Source organism: Perognathus longimembris, chromosome 7 (genome assembly GCF_023159225.1).
Source record: "Perognathus longimembris pacificus isolate PPM17 chromosome 7, ASM2315922v1, whole genome shotgun sequence".
NCBI classification, from domain to species: domain Eukaryota; kingdom Metazoa; phylum Chordata; class Mammalia; order Rodentia; family Heteromyidae; genus Perognathus; species Perognathus longimembris.
Genome location: NC_063167.1, coordinates 44,873,731 through 44,897,114, shown reverse-complemented (window position 1 = coordinate 44,897,114; position 23,384 = coordinate 44,873,731). Strand labels below are relative to the sequence as shown.

General features: G+C 39.4%; 1 protein-coding gene across 2 annotated transcripts in view; it reads right to left on the bottom strand.

Annotated features, from left to right (window-relative positions):
- The window catches only part of Raver2 (ribonucleoprotein, PTB binding 2), a 64,668-nt gene that overhangs the window by 10,857 nt on the left and 30,427 nt on the right, over positions 1-23,384 (bottom strand). The window contains exons 3-10 of one of the 2 annotated variants that reach the window (XM_048351481.1): positions 19,844-20,313; positions 16,373-16,564; positions 12,270-12,396; positions 6,455-6,540; positions 4,135-4,239; positions 3,870-3,981; positions 1,334-1,581; positions 66-177 (exon numbers count right to left, since the gene is read on the bottom strand). In XM_048351481.1, coding sequence (XP_048207438.1) covers positions 66-177; positions 1,334-1,581; positions 3,870-3,981; positions 4,135-4,239; positions 6,455-6,540; positions 12,270-12,396; positions 16,373-16,564; positions 19,844-20,313 — 1,452 coding nt within the window. The remainder of the gene's footprint in view (positions 1-65; positions 178-1,333; positions 1,582-3,869; positions 3,982-4,134; positions 4,240-6,454; positions 6,541-12,269; positions 12,397-16,372; positions 16,565-19,843; positions 20,314-23,384) is intronic. The other variant, XM_048351482.1, reaches the window with a different exon arrangement.

Genomic DNA, 23,384 nt, shown 5'->3' with positions numbered 1-23,384 from the left:
AAAGCTAAGGCAAGTCACCGTGTGAGGCACCGAGAGCACGCGCAAGGTGACAGGGCCTCACTCACACGGCAAGCACACGCTGGGCAGCACACTCGCCAGGTTCAAATATGGATTTTTACTGAGCCGGACTTCTTTTGGAGGTTCCCCCAAGAGTGAAGTCTGATTCTTAGCAGCAGCCTATTAGTCAAAAACAAAAGATGGGGTGTTTCATAAGAGGCAGAGGGAAATAAAGGGGGTGAAAATAATTAAAGAATATTACATGCATGCATGAAAACATCAAAGTGAAATCCTTTGTTTTACCCAATTAATATATTCTATTCAACTAATAATCCCTACTTAAGATTTTAGCATAAAGAATGAAGACCGAATAGCAAAACACAGTTTTTAATTCATTGGTGTAGTGTGAGTAAAAACCCATGGAACCTAATCTTTGATTATATAAACTTGTGAAATACTTACAAATATTTATTTACTTTCATTTTTCACCTGTCAATATTTTTTCATGTTAAAAAAATAAAATTTTGGACCTATAGGATGGTGAACTGAAATAGGAGTGAAGGTGTCTGGTACAATGTTGACACTTGAAACAGAAAGAATTCATCTTTCCAGAATAAACAACGCATCCTAGACCTCATTTCTATAATACAGTTATTAACATTGATTACTAAGACTTTTTATTTCATATGATATAGCTGACCAAACAACAAAGGCAAATCGTATTTATTTCTGGTACTAAAAACAACAGTTTGTTGTTTTGCAAACTACAACTGTGAAGCCAGGAATAGGGCTGGGGTTAGGCTCATAGGCGGAGAGCAGCAAACCCCTGCACTACACCCCTACCCCAAAAAAGAAGGCCCGCGTGGTATTATAAGCCTGTAATCGCAGCTAATCATGAGGCAAAAACCAAATATAAGTTTCTTGAACAAAGCTAGTAAGACCCTGTCTCACAAAACAAAACAAAAAACCAAAATGAGGTGCATTCTAGGGGAACTGCTCAAATGACTAGCATGAACACAGCCTTACATTTAACCCCCCAGCATGGAAAAAAATTTCAACAAAATGAATTCCCAACTCAAAATTTGCGTGGAAATGATAAAAATTCACAATAGCAATGTGTTTACTATGTTTTCATATAATTAGTTAGGTGTCATTATATATTTCAAGTATATGATTAAGTTCAAGTTTAGAAATAGTTGAGATTGCTTTATGAAGCTTCAAAGGTTATACCACCTATAAGGTAATCACAATTAGGCTATGGCTAGTATTAGAAAAATCTCACTGAGGTGAGAGGAAGCACCTGTCGGTATATCAGCACACCTGTGCGTTTGCTCACCTCTGGATTTATCTCTGCACCTTTGGGCTGGCTCTGCTGCTTCTGGTGTGCAGGCAGCAGGCCTCCAGCGGGGAGGTTTGGGAAGCTCTGAAGATAAGGCTGTGACACTGGGAAATTGCCATCTGCCGTTCCCATCGTGGCTGGCTGCTTCTCCTGGGCACTGCCGGGCCCGGGCCCAGACTGTCCAACAGTGTGCTGAGCCGGGAAGAAAGGCAACATGCCCATCCCGGCCGCCACAGCTGTCTGAGCTGAAAGCAGAGTAGATGCTGTGTGAACCACAATTGCAAAGATCGTTAGTCAGGAGGACTGATCAGGACAGTCTGTTTGACTTTGTGACATTGGGCACTAGAGTCTATTTTGTACCCATTAGAGAACTTTAAAACTCAAAAGATGAGGCTTTAAGTTGGGTGGCTCATTTATGAAAAAAATGTAAAGTAATAATAACACTTTTTTATTTCCAACCCCCAGAATGATTTCAATATTATTATATTTCTAATTCTAAGTATTGTGTATTTATGGGTTTATGTATGTTTGGGGATGTAAATTATGTCAGTACCTTAAAATGGCTCAATTTATCTGCTCCAGCATTATTTATTTTTAAATTTTTCTTTCTTTTTTTTGGTTGTGGAGCTTGAACTCAGGACCTGCACACTGTCCCTGAGCCTCTTTGTGCTCAAGCTGGTGCTCTAACACTTGAGCCACAGCAGCCCTTTCAATTTTTGAGTGGTTAATTGGGGATAAGAGTCTCATGGGGACTTTAATGTCCAGGCTGGCTTTGAACCTTGATCCTCAGATCTTAGCCTCCTGAGTAGCTAGGATTACAGGTGTGAGCCATTGGTACACATCTTTTTTTTTTTTCCTTAATGATACTGAGGTTTCAACTTGATAGGCAGGCACCTACCTAAGCCACACTCCCAGCCCATCCGCTTCTATTTTTTAAAGATATAAGTTTTGATTTTGATTAAATCCTTTGACAATGTGTTGGACTGAGCCCAGCGCTGTTTGGTTAGCTGGCCTCACCTATTGAAAGCCAGAGGACCAGGAATCTCTTTCAACTTGAGTTGAAACACTAGTATACCATTGTTTTGGGGGAATGGGGAAGATAATCACTATTTGTGACTAGATAAACATGAACCCATAAAAGCTTAATGTTTTTATTTGCAGGAAATAAAATTCTGAAAGAAATAAAAGTTTTAATGGGAAAATTCATAATCATTCCACTGTTGACAAGTCTACAGGTCATCTGGGCAAATGGCAGACATGTAGAGAGATTCCTAGCTAGTCTCGGTGTAAAACAGAAGGATCATGTGAAGCTACACATTTAAAAGTCGGCCTGGGCACCCTCATCTCAACGAAAGAAAAAAAAATTAAAAAGAGCTAATATAACTAAGTCTAACTTGTGTTTTACAAATTCACTAAACACATTTTGCAAATAATTTCTAGTACTAAATGCTTAGATACTGCTACTTAAGTTCTCTTTTTAATAAGAGGTTTACTTGGACATTGACTTTTCAGTGCTTGTAAATAGCACAAGCAAGGCTTATTTAATGTAAGCATAATAATAAACATTTATATAGCTTGTAGTTGTAGAAAGTTGAATTTTTTGGAAGGACAGCTCTTTCATCATAAAAATATCTTAATTGAACCTTTACTTGATCACTTTCAGCATTGGAACGGCCTGAGTTATTCACTCGAGTGAAGCATGAAGACAGATAGTTGGCTGACTTTTACGTTACTGGTGGACTTGCTTTCCACTCAGCATGTCCATGTCTGACGGACTTTCAAAATCACATTCCAGTAAGAGATAAAGCCACACTCCTGCTTTCATACAGTAAATAATGCATCTTTTGCCATATGCTGCCAAGTCTTGTCTATAGCACATAAACAATGTTTTCTATACTAATTTTAAAATGATTCAAGTAAATAAACTTTTCTTGCAAATGCTAGTTACTCCTTTTATAGAAGCTGAGACAAAAAGTAAATATGCGTGTGTGGTGCACTGTTGGCCCCACAGGCAGTATGTCATTCTCAAACAAAGCTGTATCTTCCCCTCGCGTGCTGGAAACTGCATGAAAGATGAGAGCTTCCCCACAGGGGCTGTCTTCTGTTGGCATGGGAGCAGATGTACCCATAACTTATCAATATTAAATACAGAGAGGAGGGTTCCTGAAATTTGAAATGGTCTACTCTAGCTAACCTTCCTATATATAAAAGCAAAATATAGGTAAATAAGTCTTGCTTGTTTTTGTGCCAGTTCTAGGACTTGAGCTCATGGCCTGGGAAGTATCTTTCAGCTTTTTTCCTCAAGGCTAGCACTCTACCATCTAGTCAGAGCTCCACTTCTGGCTTTTTGCTGGTAATTGGAGAAAATATCATTGACTTTTCTGTCTGGGCTAGTTTTGAACTGCAACCCTTGGATCTCTGTCTTCTGCAAAGCTAGGATTAGAGGCCTCAGCCATCGGAGCCCAGCAGTAAACTGTCTTTAAATCTCAAGCCTGACCAAGGACTGAATTCTTGGCAAATACCCATCACTTACTTTTGCGTGCCTCTCCATGATGTGCCAGCTCCGCCTTCAGTGGAAGTGCAGGCCCTAGCCCTAGAGCATTTGGCAGGACCATAATTGGGGGCTCGCCAAGTAAGCCAGGCTTCTACAAGAAGAGGAAGAGATGAAGTATGGCTCTGCCCATGGCAGACAGCTACAAACATATACAGAGGTTACATGCACGCAATTTCACAATCTGATCACCAGATTCCAGAAAAGAAATGGACTCATTTCAAAAGAAAAAAAATGTAATACTTACATTATTAGTAGGGATATTCTCAAACTTCATTAATTGTTGTTGTGCCAGGGATACATGAGTCAGATTCTGAAGGAATAAATTAGAAGTACTACCCATAACTGAGCTCTGTGAACAAGACAGAACATTAAGTTGGTTTAATTTTAAAAAGCTATCATATAACCAATTCATCTAAAAATTCAGTTCTCCAACTGAGCTGAGCAGAAGCCATGGCATTATAATATCCCCACTTTCCAACTTTATGCAATGCTATTGCCTTTTCTCAGTAATACATAAAAAGTGACCAGGCCATTATGAGACTAACTGCACATTTGTTTCTGCCCTCACTTTTCCTCTCTTCCCTTGTGATGATACTGACATTACATTCACATGCATGCCAACACTTAACAACGATGTGCTGAGCATCTTCTATTTGTCAGGTATTGTGTTCTACATTGAGAAATATAACATAATGATTGGCCTTCGTGGATCTTAGTCCCCCAGAGAAGGGGAGATTTTAATGAAAAAAGATTGCCAGGCACTAGTGGCTCATGCCTGTAGCCAGAAAGCTGAAATCTTAGGATTGCAGTTCAAACCCCAGGACTGGCTCCAAAACAAACAAATCTTACCCCCTGCCAAAAAAAAAAAAAAGAACACTACATAAGATTGCAAATGGCAATGGCATGAGGAACAAGCAAGAGGCTATGCAAATGCTGGAGGACTCTGGCAGACCCTGGAAGATGGAGGAAGGTTTCCTTGAGGATTGAGGTCAGGCACTAAGGTCTGAAGGCTGGGAGGAAGAGGTGAGTGAGGTATGGGCAGTTAGGGGCCATGTGGTGAGGTGCTGTAGACAGCAGAGATAACAGGAGCTTGAGAAGGAGAGAAGAGGTCCTGGGGACAGTCACACTGAGCTTGGGGACAGGCTGGGCCACTGCGCAAGCTTTCGAAGCCAACTTAAAACGAATTTGATTTTTCTTCTAACACAAAGGGAATATTATCAATACTAACTCTATCCCTGTAGCCCATTTCATAATTTACACACTGCACACTTAATTACAATCATTGTTTCATATCTGTTTTCCCTATGAATGTGTTGGGGGATGCTGGGACATCAGTGATCAGTGCCCAGTACCTAGGTGCTGCTTCACAATAAGAATATGCTGAGGGACCAGGTGCCAGTGGCTCATGCCTATCATCCTGGCTACTTAGGAGGCTGAGATCTGAGGATCACGGTTCAAGGCCAGCCCAGGCTTATCTCTAATTAGCCACCAGAAAACTGGAAGTGACTCTGTGGTTCAAAGTGGTAGAGAACTAGCCTTGAGCTGAAGAGCTCAGTGACAGCACCCAGGCCCAGAGTTCAAGCCCCATGAATGACAGAAAAAAAACAACAAAACATGCAGAGGAAATGAATGAATACAGATGTCATCAATCCTATGTTAGGACTGTGAGGATAAAAAAAAAATAAAAGCTGGGTGTAGGACCACATATTAATTTCTGCAACCCTACACAAGAACTTACTATATACCAACTTTGCCTTTTAATCAGTTGAAATTAATAGTTTGTCTCCATCATGTTTGTCTCCAGCATCACTTACATATTTGAAGTATTTTAAATGGTAAGAAAAATATTCTGTGCTCTCAAGAGTATATGAATTATTTTATAATACTTATTTAATTTCAAGAATTACTCTTCATTGATGAGTTTCTAGAAAAAACTTTGAGGGTGGGAGCAGCCCTGTGTTTCATCTGAAGGCCTCAAGCTTGCTAAGCAAGTGCTTTACCATGAGAGCTGGGCCGCCAGCCCCTTTTGCCACTGATGGATTTTGAAGCAGGACTTTCTGCGTGGGCTGGCCTGGGCTGCAATCCTCCTATTGTGCTTCCTGTCACCAGGGAGAACATGCACATGCTACGCACATGCGTAGGGCAAAAGTTGTTGCCTGGGCTGGCTTCAAACTGAAATCTCCTAACACCTGCCTCCTAAATAGCTAAGGTGACACAGCTGAGCCACAAGGCCTGGCTTTGAAATGTTTTGAGTTACGACTATGTAGGATTGTTTTGTACTATCTATTAATTATCTAGCAAAAAAGATACCACATTAAAAATAAATACCATAAAAAGAGCACTTCCCTTCTTAAGGCCCTCCACATAGGAGTCAACATAATTATCATGCTATTTTTATTAACTTAACTAGATCTGATACACTCATGTTATATTCTGTAGTTTTACTTACTAAGGATAGGCTTTAAAAGCAAAAAATGCTCAGGGAACTTCTAAGACCTCTGCGGGCTGAGAACCTGCACGTGGCTGTGCCTGGCGCCGCAGCCAGCCACGGGGCCTTGACATACCTGATGCGCTTTACTCAGGTGCAAAAGCGCAGGGGACATGGACGGGTTCCCCAGGTGGGACAGGCTGTGAGGTGTCCCCAGAACTGCTTCGGGAAAACAAAAGGAACATTTAACCAACAGACATATGAATTAAAAACAAACCAAGCTCCAAAAACATTTGCTCAAAGTATTAGCAAATTCTTCAGAAGTTTAGTGACATATTCATCTTTGGTCCACTGGTTCAAAGTGTCAGGCTCCTTTCCTGATTCAACTTTGGAGTCAGCCTTGGAATTGTATTACTTTCTGCCACTATTGTGAAACACACTAATTCTTCTTTAGTCCCTACTGCAATAAAACCAACTCAATCCTTTCATAAGTTCAGTACTAATTAAACCCACTGAATTTGCTCAGTGTTGTTTTGTTTTTGTTTTGTGTGTGTGCCTTTCCTAGGGCTTGACCTCAGGGCCTGGGTTCTGTCCCTGAGCAGTTTTTGCTGAAGGCTAGCACTCTACTACTTGAGCTACAGCTCCACTTCCAGCCTTTTGGTGATTAATTTGATATGAGTCGAATGGACTTCCCTGCCTGGGCTTTTTTTGAATTGTGATCCTTGGATCTCAGCATCCTGACTAGCTAGGATTACAGGTTTGAGCTACTTGCACCAGGACGCTGCTTTTCTGGGGAAAAGAAGGTGCTATGAGAAGATGGTGGAAAGATATGATGTTCTTAAAAAAAAAAACCAAAACCCTGCAAGGGCTGAGAATGTGGCTTAGTGGTAGAGTACTTGCCTAGCATGCACGAAGCCCTACCCTGGGTTTGATTCCTCAGCACCACATTAGCAGAAAAAAACTGATTCCTCAGCACCACATAAACCAAAAAAGCCGGAAGTGGCACTGTGGTTCAAGTGGTAGAATACTAGCCTTGAGCAAAAAGAAACCAGGGACAGTGCTCAGGCCCTGAGTCCAAGCCCCAGGACTGGCAAAACAAACAAACAAACAAAAAAACTTGCAAAATCCTACTGAAAAAATAATCTATGCACACAGATATATTTACATACTAAAAACAAAGGAAACAACACCACTGGGCAGAGAAAGAAGAATAAATGATAAACATTCTAATCAAAATCTAAATGTCTAAATATCAGTGTCAATTTTAGAAGAGGTATTTTCTGAATAGATAATACATAGAACAAAAAGAACAATGAGATAGAAAATATGCGACGATACTGCACATAAGTATTATAAAGCAGATGCAAATAGTCATAACATACAAAATTATACATATGCAATATATAAAATATTCAGTGCCAGAGAAGGTACTGGTAAAAGCTTTTCATAATTAATATATAGAAAAAGTAAAAAAGCTATATCAGTGCCAGGCTAAGACAAATGCATTAACTGAAATATGGTGGATTCAAGGGAGACCTCAAATAGTATAATTCCTTAGAAAGCCAAACAAAGTCCAGGAAAATAAAATACCAGGGAGCAGGTACTCAAAAGGGGTTGGGTGGGGTCAATGGGAAAGGAGTAGACAAATGAAGAGGAAATGAGGGGAAAATGACGACAAGAATCTAGTGTGTGTGTGAGTGTGTGTGTGTGTGTGTATGTGTAAGAGTGAAGGAAAAGGTAGGTAGGGAAGGAATGGGTAAGAATCTTAAGAGGTGACATTTATCAAGAGGCATTGTATCTATGAACTGTTTTGTTAAATGGCAACTTCTTTGTACAACTAGTTAAAGATAATTTTTTTAAAGGATCATGGATTCAAGATCAGTCTTGAGTACAGAGAGACTCTGTCACAACAAAAACAACAAACACTATTTTTAAAAGCCACTAAACTAAAAGAGGCTAGTGAAACAAACTGAACTTAAAACCAAATATTCTAGCATCTAAGCCTACATCAGGACACCTCAGATGACAATGACGCAGTATTCCAAGAGTTAATCAACCGCAGGGACTACGAAATTTAGCAGTGATACCCACTGCATATGGGAATGGAGGGAATGCTTAGTTACAGTGGAACTTTAATGTCACTAGAGTAATGGAAAGGTGTATAGCAGGGGACCCTGTAGCCTTCTTTTCTATCATACGTCTGTGGAAAAGGCATGTCTGGGTAGAAAAGTATTACATAGAAGGAATGTGCTTGCAAGCTCTATGTCTGAAAAATTGAGTGTAGAAATAGGAAAAGTATTATTTGACTAACAACCAGGATAGAAGAGGGTTTGGGGGGGCGGGTTTGGAATTGAAGTCTTAAGAATTATTGTTTAACTATTAGGATACTTTTACAACAAAGTAATGGTAGCAGAGCAGTCCATATGCCTCACTGAATTCCCTCTCAAGCTACATTGTAGCTATTGAACCCATATTGACATGTGTACTCAGCATATGCTTGATTTGCATGTCATTAGTGGTATTATTATTATTATTATTGATAACATCCTTTTTCTATTCTAGGATTCCATCCAGGGTACTACACTGCATGTAGCAACAGCCAAGTCTCCAATGGCTGTAAAAAGTCATCAAACTCAAAGTTTACTATGTTTGGATGACTTTGACTTTTTATTAGCTTACATTGGGTTGGGGGAAGGAGTCCATTGCTACATTTCCACACGTGCTGACAATGTACTTCAATCAATTCCACCCCATATCACTCTCATTCTCCCATTCCTAAAACAATTTCAGCAGGTTTCACTGTTGCAAATAATTGATTTTGACTACTTTCAACTTGATTCATTCTCAAAGAATTATTTTAAGACAAATTCCCTCCTAATTGATGAATACATGGGGAAAAACATCAAAATTACAAAGTCTCATATGTATCACCTACCAGAGAAAAAAGATCTTTCCCTCAAAAAATGATCATGGGAAACATAAGAGATGTCAAAACATTTTTTAAATAACATTAAAGTCACAGATTACTGATGGAGCAGCCAGTAGTAATTTGGCAAGTGTGATGAAAGGATTCTCTACAATAACATAAAATACAAACCTACTTGACAATTTAGAAGACATTTTATTAAATATATGCACAGTCATGTTAATACAAATTTCTTGCAAATGGCTACATTGATATAAAAATTCCAGAGCAAAGAATATTCCAAGAGAAAAAGATGATCATTTCATAATAAGGGGCTTATTCATGAAAAAGGTACAAAAATCCCAATGTCTGTATATCCAAAAACAAAGCTTCAAAATACATAGTGATAAAATTAACAGAACTGAAATGAAAAGTAGGTAAATCCAAAATTATGGCTAGAGAACTCAATACTCTCCTCCCTTTTTCAGAAAGCCACTCTACTTTGCTGTAAAACACTAAAATACACAAATACACTAAAATACAGGGGACAAAAGCACACCAAAAACATCCAAAACCAAACCAAGTCATGCTCAGCTTATTTCTCCTACAATACACATCACTTCTGACAGCAGAGAACACTTCGAGTTTTCTTTATCCCCACAAACACTCCGTCAGTTCATGAGTTTATCAGGTACTGAGAGGTACAGTGGAATCCTATTCTAGCCAGGAGCCAGGACATGGGACATTTTTAGATTGTTATTCAAAGGCCAAGCGAAGCATTGGTGGCTCACACCTGTGATCTTGGCTATTCAAGATATAAAGACTACAGATTGAAGCCAGCCTGAGCAGGAAAGTTCCTGGGGCTCCTATCTCCAATAAACTACCAAAAAGCTGGAAATGGAGCTGTAGCAAGTGGTAGAGTACTAGCTTTGAGCAAAAGAATCTCAGGGACAGTGTCCAGATCCTGAGTTCAAGCCCCAGGACTGTCACTGAAAAAAACAACAACTATAAGAAGTATAAAAGAGAGGCTGGGAATATAGCTTAGTGGTAGAGTGCTTGCCTCACATACATGAAACCCTGGGTTTGATTCCTCAGCACCACATATATAGAAAAAGCCAGAAGTGGCACTGTGGCTCCGTGGTAGAATGCTAGCCTTGAGCAAAAAGAAGTCAGGGACAGTGCTCATGCCCTAAGTTCAAGCCCCAGGACTGGCAAAAATAAAAAGTATAAAAGAAAAGTTTTAGGAAAGAATATATTACAATTCTGGTTTATACTTAATTTCGTCTTAAAAAGGAAAATATTAAGCTTAACCATTTTTAATACATGGATTGCCAATGGTAAATTGACTTGATATATAACTGAGAACACTCTAAAGGGCAAGAATTTATTGGAGTTTGGCTGCAAATATGGTTTCACAGAATGAATAAATAAATGGAGCAGAGAACAGCAGCCTGGGACAACAGAAGCCAGGAAAAAAATCAAACCAGAATTTATGAGTATTCAAGTACTGTCTTCCTATTCTTGTGAAAGACGACAATTTTCAGAAATATGGTAAAGGACTAAAAATTATAGCGATTATGACCTAATATAAGAAATTTCTAAAACAGGTGTGCTGGCTCACACCTATAATCCTATCTACTTTGAAGGCTGAGATCAGGGAGATAAAATTCAAGGGGAGCAAGAGCAAAAAAGGGCAGAAGATCCCCATCTCAATCAATAAAAATCTGGGTACAATGGCAAGTGCCTGTCATCCCAGCTGTATGGGAAACATCAATAGAACTGTGTGGTTTAGGCTGGCCCAAGTGAGACTTTGTTTTTTTGCTGTTGGTTTTTGTTTTTGTTTTTTTTTGAATGACTAAAGCAAAAAAATAGCAAAAACCAAAAAGCTGGGATGTGACTCAAGTGATAGAGGGCCTGCCTAGAAAGCATGAATGAAGCCTTGAGTTCAAACTCAGTCCTGTTGTTAAGAAAAGAAATTTCTAGTGACTAAAATGATGAAATCAAGAAACAAACTGCCTTGAGAAATAATGAGATTTTTATTATCCATATGTTCAAGATGGTATTTCTATGCTAAGTTGGATAATAGCCTAAGCCTGAAGGCCTCTAAAGTTGCTTCTTAGGCAGGAATAATTGTTGATTACATGAAACACTCAATACAAATATTGCTGTATAATAAAGTTATCCAGGCTGTGCACAGTGGTTCATGCCTGTGGGCCCAGTTACTTGAGGATCACAGTTTGAGACCATAGGTGGTAGGGGATAGTCAAGGAACAAGCTGTGTGGAGTAAGTGCACACCTGTAATCGCAAACGTGGGAGGCAAAGGTCAGGTGATTCCAGACCACCGACTTCAGGGAAAAGTGAGACCCCATGAGAAAAATAACTAAAGCAAACACTGGTACCTTCACACACACACACTCTCTCTCTCTCCCTCTCTCACACACACACACACACACACACACACACACACACACACATTTAACTAGATTTTATCTCTGCTTCCTGGGAGGGAGAATGACAATTTCTGCATGAAAGGAGTGCTCTTGCTATGCTAAGAAGATGCAGTGAGACCACAAATGGCCTCCAAAGGAAGGAGATACTGGGGAGAGATGAGCAGACTATATAGGATGAGAGCTCTGGGGCTCTGAGCCACGTTCAGTCAGCCCTACCTCCCACCCTCCCAGGAGAGGAGCCGGCCGCAAACTGAATTCTGGGAAACTCACATCGAAAAGCCACAGCTCACTTGCCAGGCAGGGCTTGATACAACCAGGGGAGGTGTGCCAAGAAGTGGTATGACAATGATGACCTGGTTTCACATCATGCCAATTAAAAGCTAGATTAAAAGTTTAGTATTGAATATTTACTACTGGTAAATATAACAGGCAACACATAAGCAGATTGTAACTTACAAAATTAGTCAAAATACACTGCTCTCTCAGATAACTGACTAAAATTAAAATACAAAATTTTATTAATTCACATTTCACACATAAGGTGGCCCAATCACTTTGGCACCAGCATTCTAGGTTAATGAGGACACCTGCTTACCTGGTTTGACAGCTCGTCCACACAGCTGCGGCTGCAGAAGAACTTGTAACATGGCAGGGTTGTTTAAACTTCTCATAATTTGTACAGGATTAGGCTCTGGAAGTAATCCCTTTTGATTACTGTGTGTCTTCCATGAATACAGCAACGAACATTAGAACAAGCGTGGATACAAAAGACAGCATTTTAAAGGCTTTCTCCTAGAAATTCTCATTCATCAAAGATCTATTTTCTGCCACAACTTGCCTTATGTGATAAACTGGTTGTTTGCTTTCTATCCAGCTTTCAAGTTAGCTTAGCTGTTCTATTTTGCATATGACATGAACTCTTCATGTATGTCAATTAAACATCAATTGTTTTCACAAAAACTCACGTCTAGAAGAACAAATCTCTTCATAATAGGCACGTAAGATGGTAACAAGGAAGGCCTGAATTAGCTACCAAGGAAAGAACTTGGCTGACACAATATGAATCTTCTTCAATACTACAGAAAAGCCTTATTATACTGTTGATCTGAAGATTAATAATGTAGGTTGTCGCACAAATAATTTTTTATATTCCAAGGTGAACACAAGACTAAAATAAGCTTTGTATACATGTAATTGAAGTATTCGGTTTTAAAAACTAGCCTGATCTATGAGGATCTTAACTTATAATAGTAAACAAGAAAAATTTGAAACTTCTAGTCATGAGAAAATGGAGACTTGACCAAGAAATCCAGATCCCTCTCCTGATCTAGACACTGAAACTGAGAGGGAGAGATGACTCAGAAATTGCCATAAATCTGATTTTAAAAACATACAACAACAACCCTGGAGAAAGAAAAGGTGTGCAGGTAACCAGGAAGGTTCCAATAGAGAGCCTGGATGCACAGGGAAATTCATGGAAGGGCTTTGAGTTTGTGACTGAGATCTTTCCTGTACATTGCCCTCAGGGGGGCCTGGCTCTTCTGCCCAGCAAAGCAAGGAAGAAAAAGAGCAGCAAGGTCCAGTGACAGCCATAGGATAGAAGAATTAGCCCCAGGGTGGTTGCAAGTTCAGGGACAGTGGGGAGCAGATAGCACAAAATAGGGGCTAGGCAGTCTTCTGTGAGACTCTCATCTCCAATAAACCACTCAGTAGCACTGTGGCTCAAGCTCAGATAGGTGTCTAGGCCCTGAGTTCAAACCTCAGGACCAACAAAAAAAGCAAAATGCTGGGCTAGAGGCATGACTCAAGTAGTAGAGTGCCAGCTATGCAAGCAACTGATATAAGCATGAGGCTGAGTTCATTCAAATCCTAGTACCAAAAAAGATTTTGTATTAAAATTCCATAGAAAACATCACATATAAGGACAGAAGTATATATGCATATATATTGCATTTTATAACTTTTTTTTTTGCCAGTCCTGGGTCTTGAACTCAGGGCCTATCCATACTTTCCCTTGCTTCTTTTTGCTCAAGGCTGACACTCCAGCACTTAGCCACAGCGCTGGAAGTAGAGCTGTGGCTCAAGTGGCAGAACATCAGCCTTGAGCAAAAACAGCTCAGGGAGAGAGCTCAGGCCCTGAGTTCAAGCTCCAGGACAGGCACCAAAAAAAAAAAAAAAAAAAAAAAAAAAAAAAAGACTGAAGAATACTCATTAGCTATGAATACTAAAGAAATCTTTGCTAATCTTCTCCATAGTCACTTTACTCGCAAAAGCAGAAACTACAATGTGATGAGAAGGAAATGGGTAAGGAATGAGGAAAATGAATGGGACTCTTTTTTTTAGAAATTCTGATTGTATAGTTGTAAAGACCAAGATCTGGAAAAGTCTCTCTCAACAACAAAAAAAAACCCTATATTTAATGAAATAGTATACAATGATGAAAAGAATCAAGATAGTATAAAATGCAGAGATATAAGTCTCTAGAACTCATGACTTTGGTCCAAAAAAATATAGTACCAACAATAATTTACACATAGAAATAGTACGATTCCTCCTCCTCCTCCTCCTTGCAGAACAGATCTCCCCAAATGAGGACCATCATCTATCACACCTCTAATGTTGAGGCTGTACTCTAGAGCAGGAGTGATCCATTCATGTCAAGAAGACTGTTCCTCTCTGGGATCCCTCTCAGAAGTAGAACCAAGACAGTAACTAATCAGGTCACCCTTTGCTCAGGGCTGCTTAACTAGGCATACTTTTCTCCCCCACCCCAATTCTTCTGTTTAAATCTAAAACCCATGCCTGTTCCCCAAAGATAGGCTGAAATGCTTACTTTGGGTTCCCGTGACAGATTAATAACTCTCCTTTACCACTGCTTGTCTCCTTATTTGGCATATTGGGCTAAGTGGATGAACCTGGAGTTAGACCCCTGGAGTTAGACCTCTGACCTGGGACACTGGTTACAGAAGCTCTGCTGCCTCCCAGAGAGCAGGGATCTCAACTGAACACCAGGAAATTCTGACAGCACCAAGTAAGTACTTGTGGAATGAATGGTGTTAGTCAAAGAAGGAAGCCAGAAATAAGAAAAGTTGCTTGAATGAATCTAACACATAGCCTTCATGTCTCTATAAAGTAGAACCCATGCTTCTCTGGCAGAAAGGACAAAAGCAGGAACAGGGTGTAGATTTTTTTAGATGCTGCTGGGGGAAATGCCAAAGACCAGATGAGTGACAAGCTGCAGGTTGCTGGGCCAGCTCTAAACAGATGCCATTCCTAAGCATCACCACCCACTTGTTTATTTTTCCCCATGAGAAGTTAGTGCCCTGACTTTGGAAGTAGGTGACTAGAATGAAGTCAGAATTGTAAACTCTGCAATCCAACAGAGACAGCTTAGCCAGAGGAACTGAAGTTGATGGGAAGCAAATGGCTAAAGTAGCAAATTATGTAAGCAAAAGAACAGGAATGGCAAAAGAAGCTGTAAGGAGACAGCTAAGAGAAGACAGGCTCTAGTACCAGAAGTGAGATGAGAGAGGAAGAGAAGAAGGAAGATGGAGATAGGATTGAGGACGAATAGCCATGTCCTGTCTGTTCCCCTATACTCGACCTTCCTGTCTTGGTAGTTCATCTACAAGTCAGTTTCAGACTCCTCTCAGCATGGCTTACCTCAGTATCACTACCTTACTTATGGGTTTTATAAGCTCTCCACTGCTTATCAGATTCCGCTTAAGTTCTCTGGGTACACTAGTCTTCCCTACTGTGACATCAAGCTATCGCCTTAACCATACTTATCCCTGTGTTGTTGTCCAAGTTGATTGCTTATAAGCACATAGACCCGGCCCAGACCACTCCTCAAGCTGTTCACTTCATCTAGTCACTACGCAGTCTCCCTCCTCACGCTTGTCAAATTTGCCAAGTCAAATAGTACAAGAAATGGCCTTACATATGAAACTGTAACCCTCCTGTACATCACTTTGACAATAAATAATTATTTAAAAAATACAGGATGTTCAGTTAAACTTGGAGTTCAGCTAAACAATGGATGATTTGTTAACAGGAGTATGTCTCATGCAAAATCTGTATTTGGCAATCTTATCCTCCACCCATCCACATATGCCATTGTTTAATGTCACACTCAAATGTCACCTGCTTGTGCTTCATGAACTATTTCCCAGTTCTTTCAAAAGTGTATTTCATCCTTTATTAAATCAAAACTTATTTGCTATGCTGAGGGCTGAGGAAAAAGCTGTGAAGAAGGCAGAGTCCTGTCTACAGGGCTTCAGGACAGAGAAGTGGAGAGGGAGAAGTCGACAGTGATGATAAAGAACAGAAAGGAGACACACGCCTTCCTCAACTCATACTCAGGAATGCTTAGAAAAACATCCAACAGAGGCACAATACACTCAAAACTCACAGCAGAAGGGCAACACCAATAGAGGCACAATACACTCAAACTCACAGCAGAAGGGCAATGCCAATATTTACCAAACAAATAAAATTCTGTCACAGAACTTCTCAAGATGAATACATTTTTACTAAATACCATTTCTTTCTCTATCACAACTTCTTACAAAAATATCATTTAGTCGCTCTTCAGAGAGGATGAATGTGAAACGTAATAATGGTTCAATGATTTTGGATAGTCTTAGAGTTTCCTATAACTTTAAAGAGAGAAAACCCAACAGAGCAAACTGCACTTACCACACGCTGTGCCGCTATCAGTGCTGCTAAGGTGCTTCGTCCTGGCGCGCCTGGAGCACAGAAGGACACCTGGACTCTGCCCCCGCTGACCATCATGCCATCCGCCACCTGCTGGGCCTCCTCGGCCTGCTCTGCAGAGTGATACTCAACCACTGCAAAGCCACCAACGTAACTGCCTTCATCCTGTGCAAGCTGACACCACGTACATTATTACAAGGAAACTCTGCAGGGAACTCAGAACACTAGCCCACAATAAATCATTTCCAACTTCAAGAACAAGTAGACCTGAGCCTGGTAGCTGTGACCCTAATGTGTCCTTCCTCTGTGAAAATGGAAGGATACAGGATGCTTAGACTCCACACATCCTTCTCTATAGTTAGGAAAATAGACAAGGATCTGTTGAGTCTCATTTGATGTTTTTATAATTTATTTTAACAATCAACTCCTAAATTATAATAGTCCCCCACACATTCAGAAACATGTGATTGGGGATTTATGAGAAAACATGAGGACACAATAACTGAAACTTTCTTTTAAACAAAATGTACAGGTTACAGAGACAATGAACAGTATTGGACCATAGAGAATAATTTTTGGATCATATACTGATGTAAAACAAGTACTGTCAGAAGTAGGCAGGTGGGAGAAAGAGAAAGCGTATTCAACTTGTATGTCAATATCTGAGGCAGATTCCCCAGAATCTGGTCAAGTATACCAAAGTGAAAATGCTTCCAGGTTTATTAATATACCATACACAACATCCAACCTTGAGTTCTGAGTAAACTGCGGCTAGGCGGGGCCAGTCACCCACCAGCAGGAGGGCACTGGGAGATACTAAAGTCCTGTGAACGCTGGCACCAAGAGAACTCAATAAGACACTATAATGTTTCCAAGCTTCTAACACATTTGAGTTATCTTCCATATGTGTATATTGCAGTCTTTAAGAAGACATTCAACCCTTCTGTGTGGGTTGGCATCTCATACACTGATGCAGAAAAACCAGGTTCCTAGCCCTGTTTTTAAATTTAATTTTTGAAACTTAATTTCCTTCTACTTTTCTTGTTGCACTTAGACCAAATTTCCACTTTTCATTCATATTCTTTGTGCCTTTTAAAACTGCCTGTAACTGTCTTTTTCTCCAAAAACATTCCAGTCATGTAAAGACAAGGACATCACCCTGACCTCTTCCCAATACTTCATTAACAGCTCTGTTCTTCTCGTAATCCAAACCAGATTTTAAAGTCTCATCTTTGAAAGCCTTCTGAGCCGTCTTCATTCCCAGGAATTGCTCTTGACAGCAAGAAGCTGTCATCTTAGTATTGTTTTAATAATCCTTTGAAGCCTTAAAATACTTACTATTACTGTTTCATTGTGATATCTTTCAATCCCATATACATTAGTTCATTTTTAAGCCTTTCAAAAGGCACAGTCTCTCTAAATCCACTAATCAGTAGTTTTAGAAAGGAATACTTTAGCTGGGCAACAGTGGCTCATGCCTGTAATCCTAGCTACTCAGGAGGCTGAGATCTGAGGATTGTAGTTCAAAGCCAGCCAAGGCAGAAAAGTCCATGAGACTTTTATCTCTACTCAGAAAAAGCTGGAAGTGGGGCTGGGGATATGGACTAGTGGCAAGAGCGCTTGCCTCGTATACTTGAAGCCCTGGGTTTGATTCCCCAGCACCACATATACAGAAAATGGCCAGAAGTGGCGCTGTGACTCAAGTGGCAGAGTGCTGGCCTTGAGCAAAAAGAAGCCAGGGACAGTGCTCAGGCCCTGAGTCCAAGGCCCAGGACTGGCAAAAAAAAAAAAAAAAAAAGCTGGAAGTAGCACTGTGGCGCAAGTGATAGAGTGCTATCTATGAGCACATAACGGCTCAGGGACATTGCCCAAGCCCTGATTTCAAGCCCCAGGACCAGCAAAAAAATAAAATAAAATAAAATAAAAAATGTATTTCACTTCACCATGAAAGCAATTCAAAGACATAATAGATTGGCTTATGATCTAATTAATTTTCCATTATGTTAAAGCATTTTAGCAGAAATGAAATAGTGAGGTGACTCAAAAATAGTGTAGGAAACATTTTCTATCAGTGCAATGGTCAATTAGATAATCCACATGATCCCTCTCACTCCTGGACTCATATTCAAATATAACACATAATAAATGGCTACCCTTTCCCATTTGCTCCAAAGACCTAAACTAAAACTATAAAGCATTATGGGGTGGTCACAAGATGATATCACTATAGAATTATTAGTTTTCAAGAATAGCATATCTATAAGCCAATCAACTTTCAGCAACTGGGAAGAAATTTGATTTAAAAGATTTGCCACAAAAATTTTAAATGTATACAATTCTTGGAGGGAAGATGGTAACATTAATTTCAAATGTACACATTAGTGCATAATCTCACTCACACGTGGAACTTAAAAGGCTCAACTCCTAGAAGCAGAGTACAGAAGTGGCTGGGGTGGTTGTCAGGTAAATCTGGAGGGATGTTTCTCAAAGGACACATATGCCAGTTAAATAGCAAGAATGAGTTCAGTGGAACTACCACACAACATGGCTGCTTATAAGTCAATATCTGCTACGAGGGTTACCACAACACAACTATCTGGACAATGTGAACCTAACTAGCTGGAGTGCACCATTCCACACACACATACATGCGCACCCCAACTCTGAAATTTCTAATGCAATAGTTGGAATTCATCAAATGTACAATTAAAGGGGAAAAGGGGGAGGAAAAACAATCAAGAGACAAAGGGTGTGGTAAGGAAGCTGGTAAAAAAAAAAAGAAAAGAAGCAGGAAGAAGTGGAGAACTAGAGGAAGAACTGATAGTTTTATGAAAATCTGTAAGGGCAGGACTCTTTATATAGTCATACAAAGTATGTATCTGTTGATTTGGATATAGGTAATCTTACTACAAGTGCTTACTATCAAGTGCTTCAAAACTGTTATAGTATTGTTTTCAGGATTTCTCTACCATGAAGACTACTCCATGAAGATACTATGCCCTCTTGTTAAGCTTTATAACATTTTTCTGTGCTCTCCTATGTAAGATTTGCCAATCTTTTCCTACTTGTCATTCTTTGCCACCAGACTATGAGGTTCTGAGATAGAGTATCTTCTATTCTCTGCATTTCTGACACTGGGCACAGTATCTGACACTGAGAAGGTGGCAGGTATGTTGAACAGGTAAGGGGTGACAAGCTGGATGAATGAATGGAATGAGTAGCGTTGGGTTTCCTAAGGCACGCTAAAGTACATATAATAACTAATATGGGTCATCAACCGGAAGTGATTTAAAATTTCCTAGGAACCCTAAGTCTCCATGATAGACTAGCACAGAATAAAACTGTTCCATGTGCTATTCATGAGTATGATAAAGAAACTTGTGAGTTCATGTAGAATAGACATATATGCAAGTATTTTTAAAATAGCTCTAACAATCTCTTAAAAATACCTACCTGGCAAAATATAGGTTTATGGATTCTGGAACAAAGTTGAAACAGCTCCTCTGAATCTCTGTAGTCACTAGGGAGTTTATCTATACAAAGGCACTTAGAATGAATGAGCTCTGAAGCCAAAAGATTAACATCCATCCACTGTGCAAAGAGTGCAGATTCTCCCAGTTGTTTGCCGAGCAGTTCCAATCTGGCCTTTGCAGCAAAGTCTTTTTTCATGTACTCCACAAACCCATAGCCTTTGGAATGGCCAGTTACTTCACTGTAGACCAGAAAACATCTCTCGATATTTCCATAGGCACGAACAAGTTCTTCAAACTCTTCTAATGTAAAAGAAATGGGCAGGTTGGTAATACACAGCAAAGCATCGGTAGGCTGGAGCTGAACTATTAATTCTTTGCCTCGAAAAGAATATTGATGAAACATCTGAATTGCATTCTGGGCTTGTTCTCCATTCAGTAAGGTAACAAAAGCTGGAATATAATAAAATTAATTATAGTGTTTTGATGCCAAATTCTTTTTACTATAACCGACAACAAGAAAAACAGTTTTGGTCCATAACTCAGCACATACTCAGATATTTGCACATTTTTCCAAAACAAAATTATCATGCAGTTATAGCTCAGCAATATCCAATACATTATGAGTTTTTATTCTAGTTTATTGTTTTTTTTTTGCCAGTCCTGGGCCTTGGACTCAGGGCCTGAGCACTGTCCCTGGCTTCTTTTTGCTCAAGGCTAGCACTCTGCCACTTGAGCCACAGCGCCGCTTCTGGCCGTTTTCTGTAAATGTGGTGCTGGGGAATCGAACCTAGGGCCTCGTGTATCCGAGGCAGGCACTCTTGCCACTAGGCTATATCCCCAGCCCTAGTTTATTGTTTTTTTAAATGTTGAACCTTCACTGAACTAATTTCATGGGTATTCATTCTCTCAAATAGAAAGCATGGTCATTATATTAGGAGTTCCACTGTAAGGTCCTACCACATTCTAAGGGTTTTTTTGGTAATCTTTCCCAATCATATGCAGATTTGTTTTTTCCTCTTAACAACCTGTGATATCAAATTTTATGGAGACTTTATTACAAAAAAAAAAACAACACTTCCCTCTGGGCTAGGAACATGGCTTAACATGCTGGCAAGTATGAGTTACTGAGTTAAAAACAGTACAATTTTTAAAAAGTCAGTGAAATAAAAACAATATTACAGAACCATCCTTCTTTCCAGAGAAATGCAAGAAAGACTCCATTTGATGGTATGGACTAGAAAACATGAAGGTTTTAAAAAATACCCTAAAGCAGGCAAGAATAGATATATTCATATCTGATAAAGTAGACTTCAAATAAAACTAGTCAGAAGAGACAAGTAACAATGGGAACACTCCATTAAGAGGAGATAGCAATTGTTAATAATTACATACCAAACAACAGTTACCATGTGCCAACTTTGTTAAACAAGCACTACTAGACTTAAGGACACATATAGACCCCAACACGACTAAGAGACTTTAATACCCAACTCTCACCAGTAGATAAGTCATCCAAGCAAAAAAATCAATAAAGAAGTCTCAGATTTAAATGATACCATAAACCAAATGGATCTAGCTACAGGTTTTTTTAATTAGCAGCTACACAATACATATTCTGTATCTTCTCTTTAGTCCATGAGCCATTCTCCAAAACAGATCGTAGTTTAGGACATAAAACAACTCCAAGCAAATCTAAGAAAATTTAAACAATTCCCGGTATTCTTATCAGATTATAGTGGAACAAAACTAGAGCTCAGTAGCAAAAGAAGCTACAGAAAACAATCAAGCACACGGGGATTGAACACATTGTTGAATGAAATCAACAGTGAATCACTGAAAAGATTAAGAGAGGAAATTCAAAAGTTCATAGAAGCCAATGAAAATGAAAATATAACCTACTAAAACATTTAGGATGCAGCAAAAGTAGTGCAAAGAGGAAAGTTTATAGTTTGAATGTCTGTATCAAAATAATAGAGAAATTTCAAATAAGTAACCTAATGGTGTATTTCTTATTTTTTTTTTGTATGTGTGTGTGTGTGTGTTTTTTTGCCAGTCCTGGGCCTTGGACTCAGGGCCTGAGCACTGTCCCTGGCTTCTTTTTGCTCAAGGCTAGCACTCTGCCACTTGAGCCACAGCGCCACTTCTGGCCATTTTCTGTATATGTGGTGCTGAGGAATTGAACCCAGGACTTCATGTATACAAGGCAAGCACTCTTGCCACTAGGCCATATCCCCAGCCCTCCTAATGGTGTATTTCAAGCACCTAGAAAAATCAGAACTAACCAAATCCAAAATCAGAAAATGAAAAGATATAATAGAGCAGAAAACAATAGAGACTAAAAAAAACAACATACATAGAATCAATAAAACAGTGGGCATGAGGGTCCATAGCTGAAATCCTAACTACTTGGGGAGGCTGCAAATAGAAGCATTACAATACTCAAGTACTTTGTACTCAACAAACAGTCTTAAGTACAGAGGTTCACAAGACCCTATCTAGAAAAATAAACAAAAATGCATGGCTAAAGGTGTGGCTGAAGTGATAGAGCACTGGCCTAGCAAGTGCAAGGTCCCAAGTTCAGAACTACATACTGGAGAAAAAAGGTCAATGAAACAGAAAGTTGGGTCTTCAAAATGATAAAATTATTAAACCTTAAACTAATCTGACTGAAAGGAAGAAGAGAATGGCCTGAGTAAATACAATTAGAAATACAGAGAGATAAAAAATGAGACTAGCACAACAAATACAAGAGAAAGCTAGAAGATCATGAGGGAATACTGCACCTTGAAAACATATACTCAAGTAAACTGGAGAATCTAGAAGAAATGGATGCATTTCTAGATGAACTTACTATATTGAAACTGATTTGAAACTGATCTAAGAGGATGCCGACTGCTTTAATAATAAACTTAAATAAGCAATAAAACTGAAGCAGTGAGTTAAAAAAAACAACTCCCCAAAAGAAAAGCCCAGGACTCAACAGACTGATTTCTGAATTCTATCAGACACCAATACTCCTCAAACACTTCCATGAGACAGAAAGGGAAGGAACACTACAGAATTCTTCCTATGAAGTCAGTATTATATTCATTTCCAAACAAGACAGGGATACATTAAAGAAAGATAATTTTATAGATCAATTTCTTTGATGAACATAAATGTAACAATTCTCAATGAAATATCTGTCAAATGCATTCAACTCTACCTCTAAACGACTATATAGGATGAAGGTGGTTTCACGGCAGTGACAGAAGATTTTTTCAATGTATGTGAATCAGTAAATGTAATAAAGCACATGAACAGGATCAAGAACAAAAATCATATCTTATCTCAATTGATGCACAAAATAAATACCTTTGAAATTGGGTACTGGTGGCTCACACCTGTAATCGTACCTACTTAGGAGGCTGGACTCTGAGGACCCCAAATTGAAGCCAACCCATACAGATAAACTGGAGATTTTTATCTCCAGTTAACGGGGAAGAGGCTCGAAGTGGAACTCTGGCTCAAGTTCTAGAGTG